This window comes from Orcinus orca, chromosome 10, assembly GCF_937001465.1.
Source record: "Orcinus orca chromosome 10, mOrcOrc1.1, whole genome shotgun sequence".
In the NCBI taxonomy this organism is placed as follows: Eukaryota; Metazoa; Chordata; class Mammalia; order Artiodactyla; family Delphinidae; genus Orcinus; species Orcinus orca.
Window position 1 is genome coordinate 52283628 of NC_064568.1, and position 19336 is coordinate 52302963.

The 19336-nt window shown below is 45.5% G+C and overlaps 1 protein-coding gene across 2 annotated transcripts in view; it reads right to left on the bottom strand.

Moving 5' to 3' along the window:
- The window catches only part of GPD1L (glycerol-3-phosphate dehydrogenase 1 like), a 56883-nt gene that overhangs the window by 31939 nt on the left and 5608 nt on the right, over positions 1 to 19336 (bottom strand). For both annotated transcript variants that reach the window (XM_033405468.2, XM_004279686.4), the window contains exon 2: positions 12184 to 12361. In XM_033405468.2, the coding sequence (XP_033261359.1) occupies positions 12184 to 12361 (178 nt within the window). The remainder of the gene's footprint in view (positions 1 to 12183; positions 12362 to 19336) is intronic.

The window sequence follows — 19336 nt, forward strand, 5'->3', positions numbered from 1 at the left end:
TCATGATGCATCATTATGACAAACGTGGTTTTTTTTTTTTTTGAAAAGTATATAACAGATTTCTTTTTTATTTACAATCAAGTTTTGTTGGGCAACAAAATTAAATAAATAAAAGATGTGATGAACGTCTTTTATCTAAGAGAAAAAAAGCACAAACGTTTACTTTGCTTAGGTCACTGTTATTCTAGGTTTTCTTTTTTTTTTCCTTTATTTATTTTTAATTTTTTTATTTTTTGGCCGTGCCGCATGGCATGTGGGATCTTAGTTCCCCAACCACGGATCGAACCCACGCCCCGTGCAGTGGAAGTGTGGGGTCTTAACCACTGGACCGCCAGGGAAGTCCCTATTTTAGGTTTTCTGTCGTATGTACCTGAACCTAACTGAAACTGACATAGTTCCCATTAAGCACTCCTGGTTCCCAAAATGAAGGGAATTGGATGCAGAATCTTCCCTGAGGAAGTGCTATCTGCCACAGGAACATCATTCAGAATGGATAAGCCTCCTAGGAAATCTAGTTTGGGAGTTGTGATGGAGATGCCAACTGCTTGACAAAATTTCTTCTCCCCTTTCTCCATAAACACAGAGCTGCAAGCTGGTCACTGGTCACCTAACTCAGGACTGCATTTCTCAGCAGCCATTGCAGTTACACAAGGCCAAGGACCAAGTTCTCATCAACAGAATGTGAGACGGAGCACTGCACACCACTTAAGGCCCAGAGCCCTTAAAACATTGGCTGCTTCCTCCACACTTTCCCTTCCTACTTTTGTGCTAGTTGACAACCTAGATCTAGGAGATGGCACAGAAATGATGAAGAAAGATGGGACCAAGAACAATGGTGTGAAGCAAAGCTGCTAGACCACTATTACATGAGAGGGAAATAAAATCCCTTTGTCCTTTAAAAGTCACATCATTGTCTCTCCTTACAGCTTAGTCTAGCCTATTAACTAATGTGTGCAAGAGTTACTCCCTCACTGAAAAAATTCCCCAAGGGAATCTACCTGGCACTATTTCACTCCCTCCTCCCTTTGGCTGGTATGCAAGACCTGTCATTTACCACCCAGCCTTCATTCCCCTTCTTTCTAGCAAAAGTGCCTCTAAATTTCATTTCAAAAGCTACTGCTTTCCCATTCTACCATGCAATTTGGGTGGAATGGGCCCCTCCCCTGCTCCATGGATGGTCCTTAAGTTGTTCAAGCCAATGGGCACATAAAACAATAGGAGTCAATGTTTGCTGGAGCTTCTGAGGAACAGTTGCTTCCTTATACTTCTGCAACAGCTATTGGGTCTTTCCTTGAAAAGTATGGGATGACAGTGCAAGGTCTGGAACAGCTACAACCATTTTACAAATGTGAGGGGCAGAACCTAGACCTGCCAAGGGGCTCCCATGTGAATGAAGGCAGAGCAGAGAAACAGAGGAAAACAGGGAGGGCCTCACTGACATCACTTAAGCCACTGTTTCAGGCCACATCTGAAACCGGCCATATAACCCGAAACATCAGCTTAAGCTGATCTGAATGGCAACAAAGTCGTTCCCCAAAGAGCAGAACACAACCCGGAGCTTAGCACTTCCCCCTCCTTATTCATACCCCCAAAGGCCGGGGGAAACCTGCCTTCCTCTTCAAAGGGGCTTCTTCAGGTTGGTAATCCAGGCTGGATAGCAAGGACTCATCACCAAAACGCTACCTGCCTATTAGTTCCCTGGCATCTGGAGATTCTACCTCCTCCAAAAAAGCAGTTACTTATTCTATTCCATTAGCCCCGATGCCAACATACAATGGCTCTGTTTGTCCCTGATTGGCAAGGCTCATTATGTTCATACACATACACACATTGTGTTCTTCTCCCTGTGGTCCCAGCCAGAAGCACCAGCCTTTGTAAGACCTCTGACCCCCCACTCCCCCTTGGGTTACTAGCCTTACTTAGGTAGGGACTTCTGCTCTCGACCCCCTTCTCATACAGAGCCTGGCCACCTAAGTTTTAATGAAAACCCTTCTTCTCTGGACCTGTTGTTTCTCCTCTTCCCCGTCCACCTCCACACACACACACACACACACACACACACACACACACACACACACACACACACACACACACACACACCCTTGTACTTCCCTGACATGGTGAGATAAAAAGGACACCAGAACCAGAGAAAAGATGGAAAAGATGTACGTTTGTGTTCCATCTTTGCAACTGATCAGCTGTGGGACCTGGACAGATGACACCAGTCACCCCGCCTACAGAATGGGGATAAAAATCACCTTTCCTAACAGCTATTTCACAGAGCACTTTCAAATTAATATAAGTAACAGCACTCTGCAGTGATATGAAACAAGTGAAAGAGATTACTCATCAGAAAAATCTACCTGCCTCCTATAAATTCTTAACCTTTAAGGCATCAGTCCATCCCTATGTCCCCTGCTACAAAATATTCCCATGGAAGCTGCCAGAGGGCCCAGGATTTCTTCCTGTCTCTTACATTTCCTTTCTCAACAAATCAAAGAACTTGTGGTTGGTTGGGAGTGACGGGTCTCTGGGACAATATGCCTGGGGGCTCACTCAGTGTGGACTGATGTCCTTCCATTGTCCTTGACCTTGCCCAAGTGCATAGGGTTTAACCCACAGAAGCAACCTGTAACCCGAGCTGCATTTGTGTGGTGCACACAGCCCGTGATTCCTGTTACACAGGATCAAAATGAGCTCTCCTCAACGAACGCAGTAAATCAAATACCCTCTTTCAGAATTAAAGCTTTAGCTAAGCCTCTATCTTATCTTTTACCCTGAACCAAATCGGGACACTGCTTTGGAAACACTGACCTATTTCATGGGTCACCTGCCAAAATCTTCCGGAGAGTATCCACTATTAAAGATCCTGAAATGTGTTGGGAAAGACAGCTCAGAAGAAAAGGGCTTGCCTTTCACTGGCAAGGAGGACAGGTAATCAAATCAGAACAAAGGCATCATGGCTGGTCCGCTTGATGCCAGGAATCCAGGGCTCTTGGTCCAAGTTAATAAAGAAACTAATAATAATTAAAATCATTTAAAACAGAGCCAGTAAAGTCTGTGGGCCAAGCCTGAAGGTTCTTTTGTTCCCCCCTGGATTAGCTATCACTGTGCAGTGTGTGGGCATCTTGCCCCACCTCTACCACGAGTTAGCTAACTGGACACCACAGGCAACTCGCCTACATTCTTCAGGGAATAAGCATTTAGGTTAAACACAACAGCATGAGTAATACACAGAGCAAAGTACAGCTGGCACACAGTAGGGGTTCAAAAATAATTGTGGTTTCCTCCTGTTCTCCTAACCTCAACATAGGCCAAGATTGTAGGTGAAATTCACATCCTTGGCTCTACACTCAGAAAAATGATTCTCAGGTACAGACAACCTTACCCGATGATTCTTATATAAATATACCAGCGTGGTAAGTGAGATTGCTTCTGGGGGGAAAAAAGAAAGCTGCTAACCCCCTGAATTCCACAATACTATACGAGTAATATAAACTTATTATGTAGACCAGTGGTGCCCAAACTGCAGTTCCTCAACCAACAGCATCACCATCACCCGGGAAATCCTTAGAAATGCAAATGCCTGGGCCTCCCCTGAGACCCAGTGAATCAGAAACTCCAGGGGTGGATCCAGTGATCCCTGTTAAGCTCTCCAAGTGGTTCTGAGGAACACTTAGGTTTGAGAAGCAACAGTGAAGATGAATCCTCCAATGAAAATGAAAAAGCTAAACTCAGGCAGGAAAGAGTTAACACTGAAGCTCCTACTGAACTGATATTCTAATTTCCAGAAGCCTTTAAACCAAAATTAATAGATATACTCGCAACCCTACTACCCAAGTCAGTGGTCATTTTTTTTTTTTTTTAAATTATCTTGGCCTAACCCTCCATCCCACAGGACACCACCGAAAGCACTGAAACAGAACACTCCAGCCTGGTTAGTTCTCCCTCAACCATGTCTGCTGTCCCTGGCACTAAGCCAAACCACAAATAATGCCTGGCACTATTCCAGGCACTGAGGACGCATCAGTGAATGCAGGCCTGTGCAAGGAACCAAATCCTGAGAGTTAGTAGCAAAGAAAAATATCTAAATTGGATTTCAAAACTTAAAATTTTTTGTACTTCCCTGGTGGCGCAGTGGTTAAGAATCCGCTTGCCAGTGCAGGGGACATGGGTTTGAGCCCTGGTCCGGGAAGATCCCACATACTACGGAGCAACTAAGCCCATGTGCCACAACTACTGAGCCTGCGCTCTAGAGCCCACAAGCCACAATTACTGAAGCCCACGCACCTAGAGCCTGTGCTCTGCAACAAGAGAAGCCACTGCAATGAGAGGCCCGTGCACCACAACGAAGAGTAGCCCCTGCTCACCACAACTAGAGAAAGCCCACACGCAGCAATGAAGACCCAATGCAGCCACAAATTAATTAATTAAGTTTAAAAATGATATCAAAACTTAAAATTTTTACACTTTAAAGGATACCATCAAGAAAGTGAAAACTCACAGAATGGGAGAATATACTTCCAAACTATGTAGCTGAAAATGGATTTGTATCTAATAAAGAATCCTTACAACTCAGTAATAAAAAGACAACCCAGGGCTTCCCTGGTGGCGCAGTGGTTGAGAGTCCGCCTGCTGATGCAAGGGACGCGGGTTTGTGCCCCGGACCGGGAAGATCCCACATGCCGTGGAGCAGCTGGGCCCGTGAGCCATGGCCACTGAGCCTGCGCATCCGGAGCCTGTGCTCCGCAACGGGAGAGGCCACAATAGTGAGAGGTCCGCGTACCACAAAAAAAAAAAAAAAAAAAAAAAGACAACCCAATTTTTTTAAATGGACAAAAGATCTGAATACACATTTCAGATATATAAGATATACAAATGGTATATTGTTTTATATTTTTCAGATATAAAAGATATACAAATGTCCAATAAGCACATGAAAAGATGATCAACATCATTAACCATCAGGCAAATGAAAATCAAAACCACAATGAGATACCATTTCATACCCACTAGGATGGCTGGGATCAAAAAGTTAGATAATAACAAGTGTTCGTGAGGATGTGGAGAAACTGAAACCCTCACACACAGCTGGTGGGAATATGTATAATGGTGTGGCCACTTTGGAAAACAGTCTGGCCAGTTGCTCAAAAAGTTAAACAGTTGCCATAAGACCCAGCAACTGTACTCCTAGGTATATACTCAAAAAGAACTGAAAACGTATTCACACAGAACACTTTACACAAATGTTCCCAGCAATATCATTCATAATAGCCAAAAAGTGGGAACAACCAAAATGTCCACCAACTGAAGAATGGATAAACAAAATATGGTACACCCATAAAACAGAGTATTAGTCAGCCATAAAAAGGAATGAAGTACTGATGCAGGGTACAACGTGGATAACCTCGAAAACATTATGCTAAGTGAAAGAAGCCAGTCACAGAAGATGACGTATTGCATGGTGCCATTTACATGAAATGTCCACAACAGACAAATCTAGAGACAGAAAGTAGATTAGTGGTTGTTTAGCGCTGGGGACAGGAGGAAATAAGAGGTGACTGCTAAAGGGCATGAGGTTTCTTTTTAAGGTGATGAAATATTCTATAATTGATTGCAGTGATGGTTGCCCAACTTTGTGAATATCCTAAAAACCACTGAATTGTACACTTTAATGGTAAATTGTATGTCTGTGAATTCTATCTCAATAAAGCTGTTTTTAAAAACAGAGCTGGCAAGGCTTAGGAGGCAAAGATGTGGGCTTCCCTGGTGGTGCAGTGATTGAGAATCTGCCTGCCAATGCAGGGGACATGGGTTAGAGCCCTGGTCCAGGAAGATCCCACATGCTGTGGAGCAACTAAACCCGTGCGCCGTAGCTACCTGAGCCTGCGCTCTAAAGCCCGCAAGCCCCAACTACTGAAGCCCACGCACCGCAACGAGTAGCCCCCATTCCCCGCAACTAAAGAAAGCCCGTGCCCAGCAATGAAGACCCAACGCAGCCAAAAATAAATAAATAAACTTGGGGAAAAATAAAAAGAAGATGACAAAGATGAGATGCCATGACAACTATAATTCACAGAAGATGCTGCAATTGTCAATACTGGTGTCACACTGAGGTTGGTTAAAGCTGGACTGAGGCAGAAGAGCTCTCTACCTGGGTGACCTCCTCTAAACAAAAGCCCTGGACAGACAGCCATAACACAGGACCAACAATTTTTAGCCTGCAGTGACAGGAAATAAGAAATGTTCTTCCATTCAGGTCTAAGGGGAAATCAGAAACCCAGACTGCCCCAGTTTTTAGTGAGAAGTTGATGACATGGTCATGTCATTGTTACAGAAGGTTCCCCTGTGGAGGGGTCACATATGAGCACGTGATGACCTGGAGAAGGGTCAGGCGGGCAGCAGTCTGGGGGCACCAAGCAAGGATGACTCAGAGTCTCAATCAGCAGAAGTGGCAGACGTCATAAAAAACAATTGGACATAGATGAAATGCAGCACATCTCTTCTGCTTGAATCCGCAAGACAGAAATGAGTAAAGCCAGCTTTTTAGCTCTAGATCCATATTCGCTCTGAGTCAATTAATCTTATGTCTGGCTTTTCATCTTAAAAAATGGTAACAATGATCGGTCTTGGTCTAACACTAGTTGACTTTTTAAATGATCGAATGAGGTATTTGAAAAACTCTGAAATAAACATAAAATTTTTTTTAAAAAACCAACAAAAACAAAGCCCTAGCTTTGTAACAGATTCTTAACACTAAACAATGTATGTGAATCATCTCATTTACTCCTCACAGCACCGCTAAGGAAACTACTCACAGGGTCCCATCTTACCAAGAGGAGGGGGGCTGCCCAGGCTCACTCAGAGCAGGCCCTCGACTCCAAGGTGTGCCCATCACCACCATGCTTCACCACTGTTCAACTTTTAAAATTACTTATCATGAGACATTTCATACATACAAATTCTAGAACCTAGAAAGCACAAAGAAAAAACAAACAATCAAGCACCTGTGTACCTTCTGCCAGCTTAAGAAATAAAACTTTCCAATACCCTGGGTGTCCTCTACCAAGTGCCAGCAAGGATGTGGAAGGATGTGAGTTCTCAAACCCCACTAGGTGTGTGGAGATGGGCACAACTGAAACAGGAGGGAAGGGGACAGGGCACAACCTTTAAAAGGACAGCCATTGAGGATACAACATAAACTGGTTAGAACCAATTAGGCCCAAGATGGCAGAAGATTCGACTTCCGGTAGACCTTGAGCCTCATTAAGCGCTCATTATAATACATTAGCATATGCTAAACAACACACCCACAGGCACCATGACTGAAGGCCCCCCATAAACGGCCCAAAAGTGGGTGGGGTCCAATTGCTGGAAATTCTCACCCCCTCTCCAAGACTGTTAGAATACTCCTCCCACTCATTAGCCTATGAAATTAGCCAGCCTGTGAACACTAACAACCCTGTAACCCCGAGGCCTCTGGCCTTCTGAGATGACCCACACTCTGTCCGTGGAGTGTGTTTCTCCCTGGGTGCTCTTGCCTTTTGAGACGGACTGCATTCTGTCTATGGAATGTGTATCTCTCTAAATAAATCCACTTCTTACCTATCACTTTGTCTCTCACTGAATTCCTTCTGAGCTGAGACATAAAGAACCTGAATTTCAGTAGGTCCTGATACCAGGTGTATGATTTTAATTAAAAGACAGTGGGTTCAAGTCCCAATCTGGGTTGTGCAGTTTCACTATCATGCTGGAAACCAGTGATGCCATCTGGCAGATTACAGGCTGCATCCCTGTGACCCAGCGATGCCATCCCTGCGACAGAGACAAGGCCTTTCCCGGGGGCACTGTCTATAACAGCAAATGACCGGAAACCATGCAAATGTCCAGTCCAGGGAATGGATACACTCATCGTCATGAGCCTACAAGGCTTCAGATATCAACCATCTGGGAGCAGAGAGTTCCTCCCTCGTCCACACCTGGGCACCCAGGAAGGTGGGGGGTGGAGTCAGTCATGGGCCAGGCTCTGAGGGACATGGCTCTTGACTCCCTCCTTCCCCCCTGCTCCCCTGTTCTCTGTGCAGGCAGAGAACCATCGGGCAGATTCACCTCCCCCCACGTTCCCTGAGCACTACGCTAGGAACCTTGGGAGAACGAAACCCCAGAAAGTCAAGCCCACATGCCTGGGGCAGGTGGGGGTACAGAGTGCTCCACACAGAGTGGAAGGAACTCTCTACAGAAGGGAAGGAGTAATTGATCCCGACAGGTATGAGAAGGGAAGCTCGGAGGAATGGTCTGCACCAAGCATGGTTAGAGATGACCTCAGAGGCCTTCCAGAGCCGCGGAAACAGCGGCACCTTTACTCTTTCCATCAGATACTTGGGTAACTTAACTGCCCAGCTCAGAACCCTAGGGAACCTTCCTCTCCTCACTTACTGCACCAGGAGTAACTGCAGGGAAACGCTGCCCGGCCCTAGTGCAGTGACACAGGGAAGTCATCAAGTCATCACTGTCTAAAAGGCCATGACTCAGCAGGCTCAGGAACAGGTGTGCCAGCCACCAGCTCTGTGACCTGGGGCAAGTTCATTAACCTCTCTGAGCCCTGGTTTCTTCCCCTATAAAATCAGAATCACCATCACAGTAAGAAAGCTAATAACACCAACCTAAGAGGGTCACTGAGAACATTAAATGAGACTGTAACCAGACAGGGATGGGGTTCCCTGGAGAAATAGAACAAGGCATGGCTTTCTTGACAGAAGAGAAGCCATCTTTGGCTTAAGCCATTTTGTGATCTGAGCCACAGTGCTTGCCTTTGAACAGGTCTCAGTAATTAAGGATCAAAAGGACAAACTTATCAGAAGAGAAGTAACAATAGCAAAGATAACACATCAGTTGTAAAGACTCCCAGTTAGACTGGCCTAAAGCACTATCTTAAGCGGTTTGCAGGATTTAAACCAGCCTCGGGTTTAAACACCACCAGATCAACTGGAACCTAAGGAATGATGATGTTGACCATTTCTGACCCTTGTAACTTTCAATCCACTTTAGCTTGGACTCACTCAGTCCACCACCCAAGCCCCTTCGTGAGTATGCATGTTCCTTTAGCTTAAAACTTCCCCAATTTTTCCTCTCCCCCTTTCCTTTGACTATAAAATTGTAGCCCACTTAAACCTCAGGGCAGAGCTCCCTCGCCTGACCGCTTGCATCTCATACAAGCGTCCTATATTAATAAATCTACTTCTTGCCAAAAAAAAACTTCCCCAATTTTGTTGCTGGGGAGACACTGCTTTAGGAAAGATCCTTGGTGTTCTCCTTACTTGTTCCAAGTAATAAATCCAAGAGGTAAACCCAGTTTCCGGGTAACATGATGATATATGTAAACTACTTTGCACAGGGCTTGACACCAATGAACACTGTAGCCAAAGGCAACTGGAAATCCTCAATGAGCAAAGTCTTTGCATCTCCAAGCTTGCTGGCATTCATCAGCCAACAAATCTGTCTCCCCTGCTAGGAGTCAGGCAGCCACCTGGGCTGGTTTTCAAACAGACTCTTACAGAAAGCCATCCAGGGGTGAATCTGGAACAGGAGTTCATGAATTCCACTCACACAAGCTGCCGGGTCACCATTTTCATTCTCAGGCTCACCTTCTTCCTCTGCAAGTCACTGGAATGAGGCAATAACCTAGATTTTTCCTGCTCAGGCCTAATAAGCTGGAATTTTAAACTGTCGGTCTTCCCATTTTCTATTTTCTCCAATCTTATTTGGTAATTTAGGTCTTGACCTTGGTTTTAATTACAGACCAATAAAACAGGAGGGAAGGGGGCAGGGCACAACCTTTGAAATAACGACATAGCCCAAGGACATGACATAAACAGATTAGAACCAAATGGGTCCAAGATGGTGGACAAGTCAACTTCCACCAGCCCTTGAGCCTCAGTATATGCTCACTGTAACATAAGGATCAAAAAGTGGGCAGTGGCCCAATTCCTGGAAATCCCCGCCCCTTCCCAAAATAGCTGGAATACTCCTACCACTCATTAGCCTATAAAATTACCCACCACTATAAAAACTGACAACCTCATACCCTGGTGCCTTTCTCACCTTCTGAGATGGCCCACACTCTGTGGAGTGTGTTTCTCTCTAAATAAATCCATTTCTTACCTTTCACTTTGTCGCTCACTGAATTCTTTCTGCGATAAGACATCAAGAACCTGAGCTTCGTTAAGTCCTGAAACCAGGTGTGTGACCTCAGTTGGAAGACTGTGGGTTTTGGCTGGGTTTGAGTCCCAGCACGTGGGTTCAAGTCCCAATCTGAGGTGCACGGTTTCACCAGTGCATTAGCTGGCCTAGGGATGGACCAAAGTCCATGCGCTTAGAAAGGGTATGTGAAATAAAATTCATATTTTGTGGCAAGACAAGAAAAAATTAAACAAAAAAAATTTTCTTTGCCCTTTGGCCTCCTCTCTCCCTTCTACTGTGCATTGTGTATCTGCATTACACATGGACCAAACCTTCCCCATCGGCGGAAATACCTGCTCAACCATGAAGCTCAACATTCTCTTAGCATCAAGGAGACAACTCCTTAAACATAACATTCCTTCTTTATCTTGTACAGATTTGGATTGTATGAACTGTCAGTAATTCATTTAACATAAAGCCCTCTGTCTCAAAAAACATATGTAACTATGCCTTGACTTCTAATGGGCAGAACAGTTCTCAACACTGAGATGCTATTCCCAAGTTATAATCCTCAATTTGGCTCGAATAAAATTTCTACTTCTTTCTTAGACCGACTGATTAATTTTTCGTCAACAGGTATCTCGGGAGTTACCAAGAGACACAATACAAAGGCAAAATTATTAGTTCTAGCTTTGATGTGACCACCACTCTGAATGCCAAGAAAGTAGCCTGTGATGAGCTGCAATGTGTTTCCCCAAAATTCATATGTTGAAGTCCCAACTCTCGTACCTCAGAATGCAATTGTATTTGGAGACAGGGTCTTTGTAAAGGTTATTATGTTAAAATGAGGTCACTGGGGTAAGCCCCATTGCAATATGACTGGTGTCTGTCTTAGGACACAGATACACAGAGGGAGGACCACGTGGAGACACGGGAAGAAGAGAAGTCCAGGAGAGGCCTCAGAAGAACCAACCCTACCAACACCTTGATCTTGGGCTTTGCAGGGGAGCAGATTTTGCCACCTCAAAATATGCCTCTTTGGCACATTAATTATTATTATTTTTTGCGGTACGCGGGCCTCTCACTGTTGTGGCCTCTCCCGTTGCGGAGCATAGGCTCTGGACGCGCAGGCTCAGCGGCCATGGCTCACGGGCCTAGCCATTCCGCGGCATGTGGGATCTTCCTGGACCGGGGCACGAACCCGTGTCCCCTGCATCGGCAGGCGGACTCTCAACCACTGCGCCACCAGGGAAGCCCTGGCACATTAATTACTTTAAGGTGGTTGTTTTTTAAGAAACAGCAGACAAGGAGGAAACTGAAAACCAAGTAGGAGTTGTCCTTTTGTAAGAAACATTTACATTCATGAGGGAAATCTCCGTTTGTAAGGGGGTCTCCCTCCAAGTACCTGGAAGAGCTGGGAGGACCAAATCTCTAGAAACTCTCAGGAACGGGGAAGGCACTGACATAAATCTGCGTAAGCACCTTACCCATGTTTACTGTGCTTTCCCCATCACCTCCCAGAACTGACTATCCCCACCTTCAACATCCTCTTTTGTCTTTAGCTGAGGATAATATTTAAGGTGAGGGCTTCAGCCATTTTGGTGAATAACGTAGTTTTCCTGGGTCTCTCCTATGCATACATGTTATTAAACTTTTGTTTGATTTTCTCCTGTTAATCTGTCTCATGTCAACTTAATTCTCAGACCAGACAGAAGAACCTAGAAGGGTAGAGGAAAATTTCTTCCTCCAGACAATATGAAGCCTCCAGATCTGTGAGAAAATTAATTTCTGTTGTTTAAGCCACCCAGTCTATCGTACTTTGTTATGGCAGCTCCAGCAAACTAACACAAGGCCCACATTCAGAGTCAGGACAACCAAAACGGACCAAGCAATGAACCTGGTGGTAGAGAGGAACAGGAGACCGGGGAAGCAGGTTTCCCATCTCCCCACGTCCCAAGTGCTAACTCAGCTGAATGTAACTTTTAGAATTAACCAAAGTCTTACCACGTTTTCTGGCAGCTTGTGTCCAGGGAGATATTTTACATTTTCATGGTCATTATTTATGATGTCTGTCAGTTTTCTCCCATTAACCGTTTCTTCAAAGACCCACATCTTGACCGTGGAGGCAAACTTCTGAAGTTTCTTGACATTATCACCAATTATTTTTGCAACAGCTGAACCCCTGCAAAAGAAACAGTGGAAAAGAAAACAAACTCACTTGGGCAGAAGAGAAAAAGCACTAGATTGTATTTCAGGAGACTTGTGTTCTGATTCAAGCACTGAGCTTAGAACTCAGATGTGATGTCGTCTCAGCCGCAAGCTGTTTGTTTGTTTGGTTTTTTAATAAATTTATTTATTTATTTGTTTGTTTCTGGCTGCATTGGGTCTTCGTTGCTGCGTGCAGGCTTTCTCCAGTTGTGGCGAGCAGGGGCTACTCTTCGTTGCAGTGCGTGGGCTTCTCATTGCGGTGGCTTCTCTTGTTGCAGAGCACGGGCTCTAGGCATGTGGGCTTCAGCAGTTGTGGCTCGTTGGCTCTAGAGCACAGACTCAGTAGTTGTGGCACATGGGCTTAGTTGCTCCGTGGCATGTGGAATCTTCCCAGACCAGGGCTCAAACCCATGTTCCCTGCATTGGCAGGCGGATTCTTAACCACTGCGCCACCAGGGAAGTCCAAGCTGTTTGAAACTTAGTTGTTTTCACTTGGAAATACCACCCCATGATCAGGAAAGCCCCAGAATTTGCTACAAGGTCAGAAAGCACCACCCCTTGAAACTAGTAAGCACCAACCTATCTTGGAAGAGAGTATCACAGAAGGAAGAGAAATCCACCTGAAAGATGGCATAAAAATAACACTTCAAGCGTTCATGAAGTCTCCGAAGCAACTAGGCTATATTTCAAATCCATCAAGGAGATTAATATGCAGCTACCGTAGAATAAGCTGTGTTCTGGTGAACTGCAACAGGCTCCATGTGCAGTCATAAAGGAAAGACAAGCCCCAAGTGGATTCCAGAAAAGGAGCAGAGCAAGGGCATGGGTCCCCCCAGAAGACACCCAGAGGCCTCTAAAAGCTCCCTTTTTTCTGCATCTCTATTCACCAAACCTTTTCTGGCAATGAATCAGTCTCCAATAGGCTTTCCCACAGGGGAAGAGAAGATGCTAGTTAACGCCAGTCCTCTGCACAAGAGCCGCGGGTGTGCGGCTGGTCACCGTGGCAGAGGTGATCATGGTCAGCGGGCACCTGTGCCCATCTCACAGGTGTGTTGAGTGCACACTGATTGGGCCGCGGGTGGTACCTAATCCCGGCTGAACCAATCAAGTTCTTTTACAGGAATCTGAACAGAGAAATAGTTTCTTAGATAACTTTCCTGGTGTGAGGAGCAAAGGAAAGAATGGTAAAGAGCACCTTGAGAATTCACGTGTCAGGGCATTCATTATTTTTTCTAATGATTTTTCCTAACGATTCAGACAATTTGTGAAATGGAGTAAGGGGTGATGACGGAAAGGGGGTGGGACCAAGCTGATGCAGAAGAACAGATTGGAGACAGTTATCCTTATGTTTATCTTTGGCTGCACAATAGAATTACCTGGGAGACTTGGCATTATCACCAATTATTTTTGCACATAACGCCTTGGGCTAGATGCTGGTGATATAAAAAGCACAGCTCTCAAAAGCTTCCCACCCAATTGAGAGATGAACAAGGTAAAAGGAATTCACAATCCTGTGTGTGATAAGAGGTGAAAGGGAATGAGGGACACGTGATTAGAAGGGTAAACTGCGAGGGACTTTTAACATAAAGGACTCAGATGCAACCCAGGTAATCCATGGGAAGGCTCGCCTGCCCAGCGATCAGCTGAGGGAACCACGGGGGACAGACCTGGCTGGGGTCCAGGGAGAAGACATGGGAACGGTGCTGAGGAAGACCATACCTCTGCAGAGAAGCAAAAAGGGCTTCATGCATCAGGGATGGGAAAAGCAGGCAAAGCAGAGCTTCCAGCCAACACTCAGCTAATCACAGACACGTGAGGGAGCCGGGCCAAGCCAAGAACTAACCAGCTGATCCAGAGATGCACAAGCAACAACATGTACTTGTTATTTTCAGCACCGAGTTGGCAGAGGGTGGGCTGTTTTGCAGTGGTAGCTAAGGGATGCATCAGACTCAGCAACGCTGAGGTAACTCCAGGTAATTCTGGGCCAAGCTATTGGATCTGCCACTCATGGATGGGGGAGGGGAGGGAAGGGAGGAGATGGACACCGGGAAGAAGCATGAAATTCAATTCAAGAATGAATCCAGGGAGGGACTTCTCTGGTGGCACAGTGGTTAAGAATCCTCCTGCTAATGCTAGGGGATACGGGTTTGAGCCCTGGTCCAGGAAGATCCCACATGCTGCGGAGCAGCTAATCCTGTGCACCACAACTACTGAGCCTGTGCTCTAGAGCCCGTGTGCCACAACTAGTGAAGCCCGCGCGCCTAGAGCCCCTGTTCTGCAACAAGAGAAGCCACTGCAATGAGAAGCCCGTGCACCACAACAAAGACTAGCCCCTGCTCACTGCAACCAGAGAAAGCCCCCACGCAGCAACGAAGACCCAACTCAGCGAAAAAAAAAAAAAAAAAAGAATCCAGGGAGATGAACAAAAAGATTCTAATGCCTATAAGGCCTAGTCTTGTTCTTTCTATATAACTTATACAATAATATATTTTTTGGGAGATCAGAAATGAAAACACTTTAATTTGTTCTGCTTTAATCTCTTTCAGTACTATCTCCATTTGAACCAAGGATTTTCTTTGCTGTCCACCTTTTCTGTGTTGTTTATAAAACCTCAAAAGTATATAATTCACCTCAACATAATAAAGGCTATATATTCTATACGACAAGCCCATAGCTGACATAGTACTGAATATTCTTACCACCAAAAATGGGGAGATGGGGGCAGGAGGAAACTCTTGGAGGTGATGGATGTTTATTACCTTGATTGTGGTGATGGTTTCATGGGTGTATCCCTATCTCCAAACCCATCAAATATTAAGTATGTCTGAGTTTTCTGTGTTTCAATTACACCTGAATAAAGTTGTTTTTGTTTTTAAGTATGATCCATACCCAAAACTCCTTTGTGGCTCTGAAATGGTACTAAATGTGTTTGTCACATATGTGTAAGGAACAGGATCAAATAGCAAAGGGAGTGTTTTGGAAGAACCCATGTGTTTGAAGGCAACTACATAAAATCCACATATAAGTGAAAACCCTGTCCTAAAAAGATGCCTGGCCTACAGAGGACCAGTCTAAAAACATGCACAGATATATCAGAACTGAGTCTAAAATAAAATAAAAATACTGCGTCCAGTCCAGTCCATGGAGGCAGTTCGTGTGTGGCTCAGCCATGGTCGGGGCTGGGGTCCCATGGCCACGGTGGTGGCGTCTCCTTGTTTCAGGGGCTGTCCTGTAACTGTTCCAGCCTGGTCAGGCACAGATCGTTAACACGGCTGGGTCAAGGGCACAAGCAGCCATTGCTCCACCTGCCAGCTCGTCCATCTACTAAAGGCCAGGTCTGCGATGAGTCCGGTTCTCCCCCAAGTGAGGAGTGGGGGCCAGAGGTAGCCCCAATGGCTGAGCGCTTGCCCACACACAACACACACGCACACACAGCACCAAGTGACAATGACGCATGTGTGCCCTTTTCAACTCTCCTGGCCTCCCTGAGAGAGCGCCGAATGTCTCATGTGAGTGTTGCGGTGTTTCCCAGCTCCCCAGCCTGTGTGAATTTCCCTTCTTCCCAAAGTATGAGGCGGCCTCCACTCAGAGCCTCGGCAGGGACCAGTATCTGGCAAGGGTTTTATAATACTGTTTTGTTTCCATTCTATTGGTGGCTGCTGTTACCTTCTACTTCCGGTCTTTGGAGTGGTGATATAAAGTTTTCTTTTAAAGTCAACTTTTAAAGAAAGTCTAAGTGAATAAGCAAAACAAAAGCGAAAAGGGCAGTTTAAAGAAGGTTTAATTCCATCTAAACCTCCACCTGGCAGATTAAGACACGACACAGGAAGCTCGGTCACTCTGACCTTGGGTTACTCAACCAGGTAGTGGCAGAACTGGGAGGGGGACTCAGGACTGCTGACGGCCAGTCTTGGGTCTTTACTCCGGAGTATAATATCACATTTCCCATGGAATCATGAATTACTTATCAACAAGTCTTGGGCCTCAAAATACAGAATAGTTTGCAACCTCAGCAATATTATGCCAACAAAATTTAAAAGGGACTTAGGGTGGGAAATCACGACCCAGTGCCAGCTGGGTACACACTGGGTATTTGACACAAGAGCTCATTTCATCTTTCCAGCAGCCACGTTATCCCCACTTTACAGATGAAGAAGTAGAGGCTAAGAGAGAATGAATAAGTCACCCAGTCACGCTGTCCATGTAGAGCCAGCAGTTCTGGCCCAGATCTGTTTCCAAAGCCCACACTTTCTACTAATTCCTGTTTGCTGAGGGGTAGAGTAGAATCATTTTGTTGAGAATACACATTAAGCACCTGTGCCATGCAGACACTGTGCCGGGCACAGAGGACACAGGGGATAAAGCTGGTAAGTCTAAGGTTGGGGTGGGGGAGAATTCGAGCCAGAGGGAAGGGCCCGTGGAGCAAAGGTGCAGGAACAGGGGGGGCATGGAGACTGTCCTCTGCTTTTACCCAGAGTCCACACCTGGTGGGAGGTGGAGGAAGGGGGAGGGGAGAGGTTATGAGCAGCAGGGGGAGACAGGATGAGGAGGCTGAGAAAGGAGCAGAGGAAGGGGAAGGGGAGAGGGAAGGATGGGGCAAGAGGCAGAGGGTAGGGGTTTGCTGACTACCAGGTGTCAGGCACTGTTTGTTTGCTTTTTGTTTTTTGATTGACATGTAATTGACAAATAACATTGTATAAACTGAAGGGGTATAACCCCTTCGTCTGATACATTTAGGTATCGCAATCTGATTACCACCAGAGTACTGTTTTCAATGCTTTACCCACATTATCTGTTTTAAGCCTTAGCAACCCTCTGAGACAGGGACTATCACGATCCCCATTTTTCAAGTGAAGACACTGAACTCCCGGGATCACACTGGTGGTCAGTGGAAGAGGAGAGATCCGCAGCCCAGGCCATGTCTTCACCACTCTGCTCTCCCTCCTTGGGTCCCAGCTGGACAGACACTCACCTGCTGAAGGTCCTAACCTCCACTGGCAACACCCCCCTTCCCCCAGCCCCTTGGCATTCACTCACCTCTTCCTCTCTAAAAAGGTGACATTTTAATCAGCCAAGGAACAGGATGCCTATCAAGTCAGGTTGACAATTCCCAGAACTGCATTGGGTGCAGGAGCTTACTGGCACAGAAAGGACGCCACAGACCATCCCTCTTTTACCAAGGAGGAAACTCTCTAGGGCGAACAAACAAGGGTTCAGCTAGATTCTCCCCATCCCGTGCCCAGAGCTGATCCTACGTGTGGATCCAAGGGAAGAGGGTGATCAGTTTTGGTTTAAATAACATCGACTTTCTTATTCATAAAAGCAATACATGAAAGACACAAAAAAATTATCATCTTACCACCCAGGGAGAACCACTGTTAACATTTTGTGTAATTCTTTGCAGTTAAAGGGCTTTTAAAGTACAATCAAACACCAGAGTATTAGATGCAAATGTGAAAAATAAAGTATTTTAAAAATAGATTCAACTTGGTGAATGTTTATTTGATCTCTGGATAGGGAAGCTTTATAAGTTAAAAATCAAAGATAGCAACCACAGAGGAAAAAAGATCAATGTGAACAACTTCACATAGAGAAAAAAAGGAGGGGGAGAAGCAGATGAAAAAAGTCTTTCTGTCTACCAAAATCCAAACTGCAGGGAAAACCCTCAAATAGAATGTTTCATTTAACAAAAAACAGGATGCAAAATTGTATATGCCATATGATCATATGCATCACATGCGATTAACAAAATACATACCACCTCACACCTGTTAGTGTGGCTACTATACTAAAACAAAAGAAAAACAAGTGTTAGAATGTGCAGAAACTGGAACCCTTGTGCTCTGCTGGTGGGAATATAAAATGGTGTAACTGCTATGGAAAACAATATAGTGGTTCCTCAAAAACCTAAAAATAGAATTACCATATGATCCAGCAATTCCCCTTCTGGGCATATACCCAAAAGATTTGAAAGCAGAATCTTAAAGAGATATTTGTACACCAATGTTCACAGCAGAATTACTCACAACAGCCAAAAGGTGGAAGCAACCCAAGTGTCCACTGATGGACTGAACAAATAAACAAAAGCTGGTATATTCATACCGTGGACTATCATTCAGCCTTAAAAAGGAAAGAAATTTTGGCACAGGCTACAAAAAGAAGTGAACCTTGAGGACATTATACTAAGTGAAATAAGCCAGTTACAAAAAGGACAATTACTGTATGATTCCACTTATGTGAGGAATTTACATGAACTCTCTCTTGAAGTTGGAATCCAGCCACGACATGGAGAAGCCCAAGCTCGCCTGCTGCAGAAAGATAGACACGTGGCCGGTCGCCCCCATTAGCCTGGCCAAAACCTGCCCACTGTGAAAGGGGGCATCGAGGACCAAGAGCCCCAGTCCACTAAACACCTGACCGCTGCCTTATGAGTGAGCCCAGGTGAGACCAGCAGAAGACTCTCCCCGCTTAGCCCAAATTGCTGACCCCCAGAATCAGGAGCTAATCAATGATTGCTGTTTGAAGCCATTAAGTTTCAGGGGAGATACTGGGGCAGCAACAGATAATCAATGAAGTTCCTAGCACCCAACTGTGGAAGGAACTGAGCCCCAAAGTAGAATGATGGCAAAGTGCCACTAGGATAACCTTAAAGGAGTCAGGGGACTTCTGGCTTAGTTCCTGACATCATCAAGCCTGGGAGTTAGGGATGAGGGGAAGGAGAAAGACCTGGATGGTTGATGACCCCAGACACAACTTCCCACCAGCAAGGATTGAGAGGCTTGGAGATACTACTTGGCCTGCCACAGGGAAGATTTAGGGGACATGTGACTCTTCTATCCAATGGGACATGTTTTAGAAAAGAGTGGGCTCGGCTTCCTCTGGTGGTGCAGTGGTTAAGAATCCACCTGCCAACGCAGGGGACACGGGTTCGAGCCCTGGCCTGGGAAGA